This window comes from Mastomys coucha, unplaced genomic scaffold (assembly GCF_008632895.1).
Source record: "Mastomys coucha isolate ucsf_1 unplaced genomic scaffold, UCSF_Mcou_1 pScaffold1, whole genome shotgun sequence".
Classification (NCBI taxonomy): Eukaryota; Metazoa; Chordata; class Mammalia; order Rodentia; family Muridae; genus Mastomys; species Mastomys coucha.
In genome coordinates this window covers 88,283,952-88,285,671 of record NW_022196891.1, presented here as the reverse complement: position 1 = coordinate 88,285,671, position 1,720 = coordinate 88,283,952, and the positions used below count along the sequence as shown (strand labels likewise).

The window sequence follows — 1,720 nt, the reverse complement described above, 5'->3', positions numbered from 1 at the left end:
AAAAAAAAAAAAAAAAACAAGGACTTCCCCCAGCTATGGCTCCTATGGAAGGAGGCTGGGAGGTACTATACAGGGATTCCCCACAGGGTGCCCTTAGGTCCTCAGCCCGACAGTCTGTCTCCTTCTCTCTCATGTCCCCTGTGACCAGTGACCCTGAGTGTAGTTACTGCTGGGAAAAGCCTGGTCCACAGCTTCATGGCTCATGTGCAGATAGATGCAGCTACTGTCCTGACCCATCTGACACACAGGGGTGGTTTTCCTGACCTCTGTCTCTAGCCCCAGTGGGGATGGGGGGTCTGGCTTGCGGGTTGATTTTCCCTGTTCTGGAAAGGGCACAGCTGTCAGGTCGTACAGACATTGGGCCCTGTGAAGGGTGGGTCACCCCTGGCTCTACAAGGGGCAAGGCAGGCCTTAAAGGAACTACTAAGTTCCTGGCTCACTTGGTTATCAAGTCCAGCTGTGAAACACACAGAAGGTTACGGGGGCATTTGTTACCATCCACGGTGGGAGGAACACTGGCCCCTAAAGCTGCTTCCGTCCTAAGGAACGATATTTTTTCACAAAGGGGATTTTGCAGGGGAGACTAAGGAAGAAGGAATTAGGGTGGTCATCCAAGCTGGTCCAATGGAATCAGGGCCTCCCTAAGTGGGAGGGAGAGGCGGCGATGTAGCCATGGGACCAGTATTGCTTTGAAGATGGAAGACAAGGAACAGAGGAGCTCCCTCTCGGAGGGAGCATGGCCCTGTCAACATTGTCATTGCAGCGGAAGGCATTGGGATGGCTCCCTGCTGCCTGAGAGGGTAACCGTTTGCTTGGGATTCCTTCCAGCGGCCTTCGGGAATGAATCCTGAGCTTCCTGAGGACATACATGAAGTCTCTTCTCTTTGAGACTCCACAGCAAGGCTTCACCCCAGGAAGTGCTTAACAAGTATTTTTGCATCCTTGGACTTTGCTCCATGAAAAGCAGAATCCTGGGGTAAGTGGCAGAGCCGAATGTGCCTCCCCCCACTCCAACTGGATGCCCTGAAAACATGGTCCCCAAAACAGCAACATCAGGAGGAAGGACCTCAGGGAGAAGAGTCACAGATGTTCTGCTGCCTCAAGTAGACTGTCATTAATTGGTGGATATGTTACAATTGGGGGGGGGGGCGGGGTGTGACTGTGGAAGAGTGTCCTCTGATTCACTCGCTGTCTGTCTATCCTGCCACCGGCACAAAACCCCCACTAGGTGCTGAGCACACGAGGTTCCATATTTTGAGACTTTTAAGTGTGTCCAGAACCCCGAGCCAAATAATGTCTTCGTTATCAATTACCCAATCTGTGGTATTCAGTAATAGAGAAAACAGACTCAGATACAGGCTCCTGATTCGAGAGATAAGAAAGGTGGTTAAGCGCCTTTAGCTACCACGTGAGAAGAGAAAGTCCAGGGTGGAGAGACCACACTCAATCTCGAAAGTGCATCCTGCATAGAGCCCCGGGGACACGCAAGCAAGAGGTGAAGTCCTGACGAGCACTGGGCCTGCCTGGAAGTAAGGAAGGGCTTGTTAAGGGCGGATGGCAGGGCAAGCTAACAGAGAAATATCCCAGGCAAGATGAAAGGCAATCCACATCAACAATTAAGAAGAGAGGAGGAGGAGGAGGAGAAGGAGGAAGGAGAGGGAAAGGGGAGGAGGGGGAGAAGAGAGAGGGGAGGGGAGGGGAGGAGGGGAAGGAGGAAGGA

General features: G+C 52.4%; 1 protein-coding gene across 2 annotated transcripts in view; it reads right to left on the bottom strand.

Moving 5' to 3' along the window:
* Positions 1 to 1,720, bottom strand: part of Batf3 (basic leucine zipper ATF-like transcription factor 3) — an 11,647-nt gene that overhangs the window by 5,331 nt on the left and 4,596 nt on the right. The window contains exon 3 of one of the 2 annotated variants that reach the window (XM_031338837.1): positions 1,175 to 1,523. The exons of the other annotated variant lie outside the window; for it this stretch is intronic. Within the exon in view, the coding sequence (XP_031194697.1) occupies positions 1,398 to 1,523 (126 nt within the window). The 3' untranslated portion in view covers positions 1,175 to 1,397. Of the gene's footprint in view, positions 1 to 1,174; positions 1,524 to 1,720 lie in introns of those variants that run through there. 2 annotated transcript variants of the gene reach the window in all.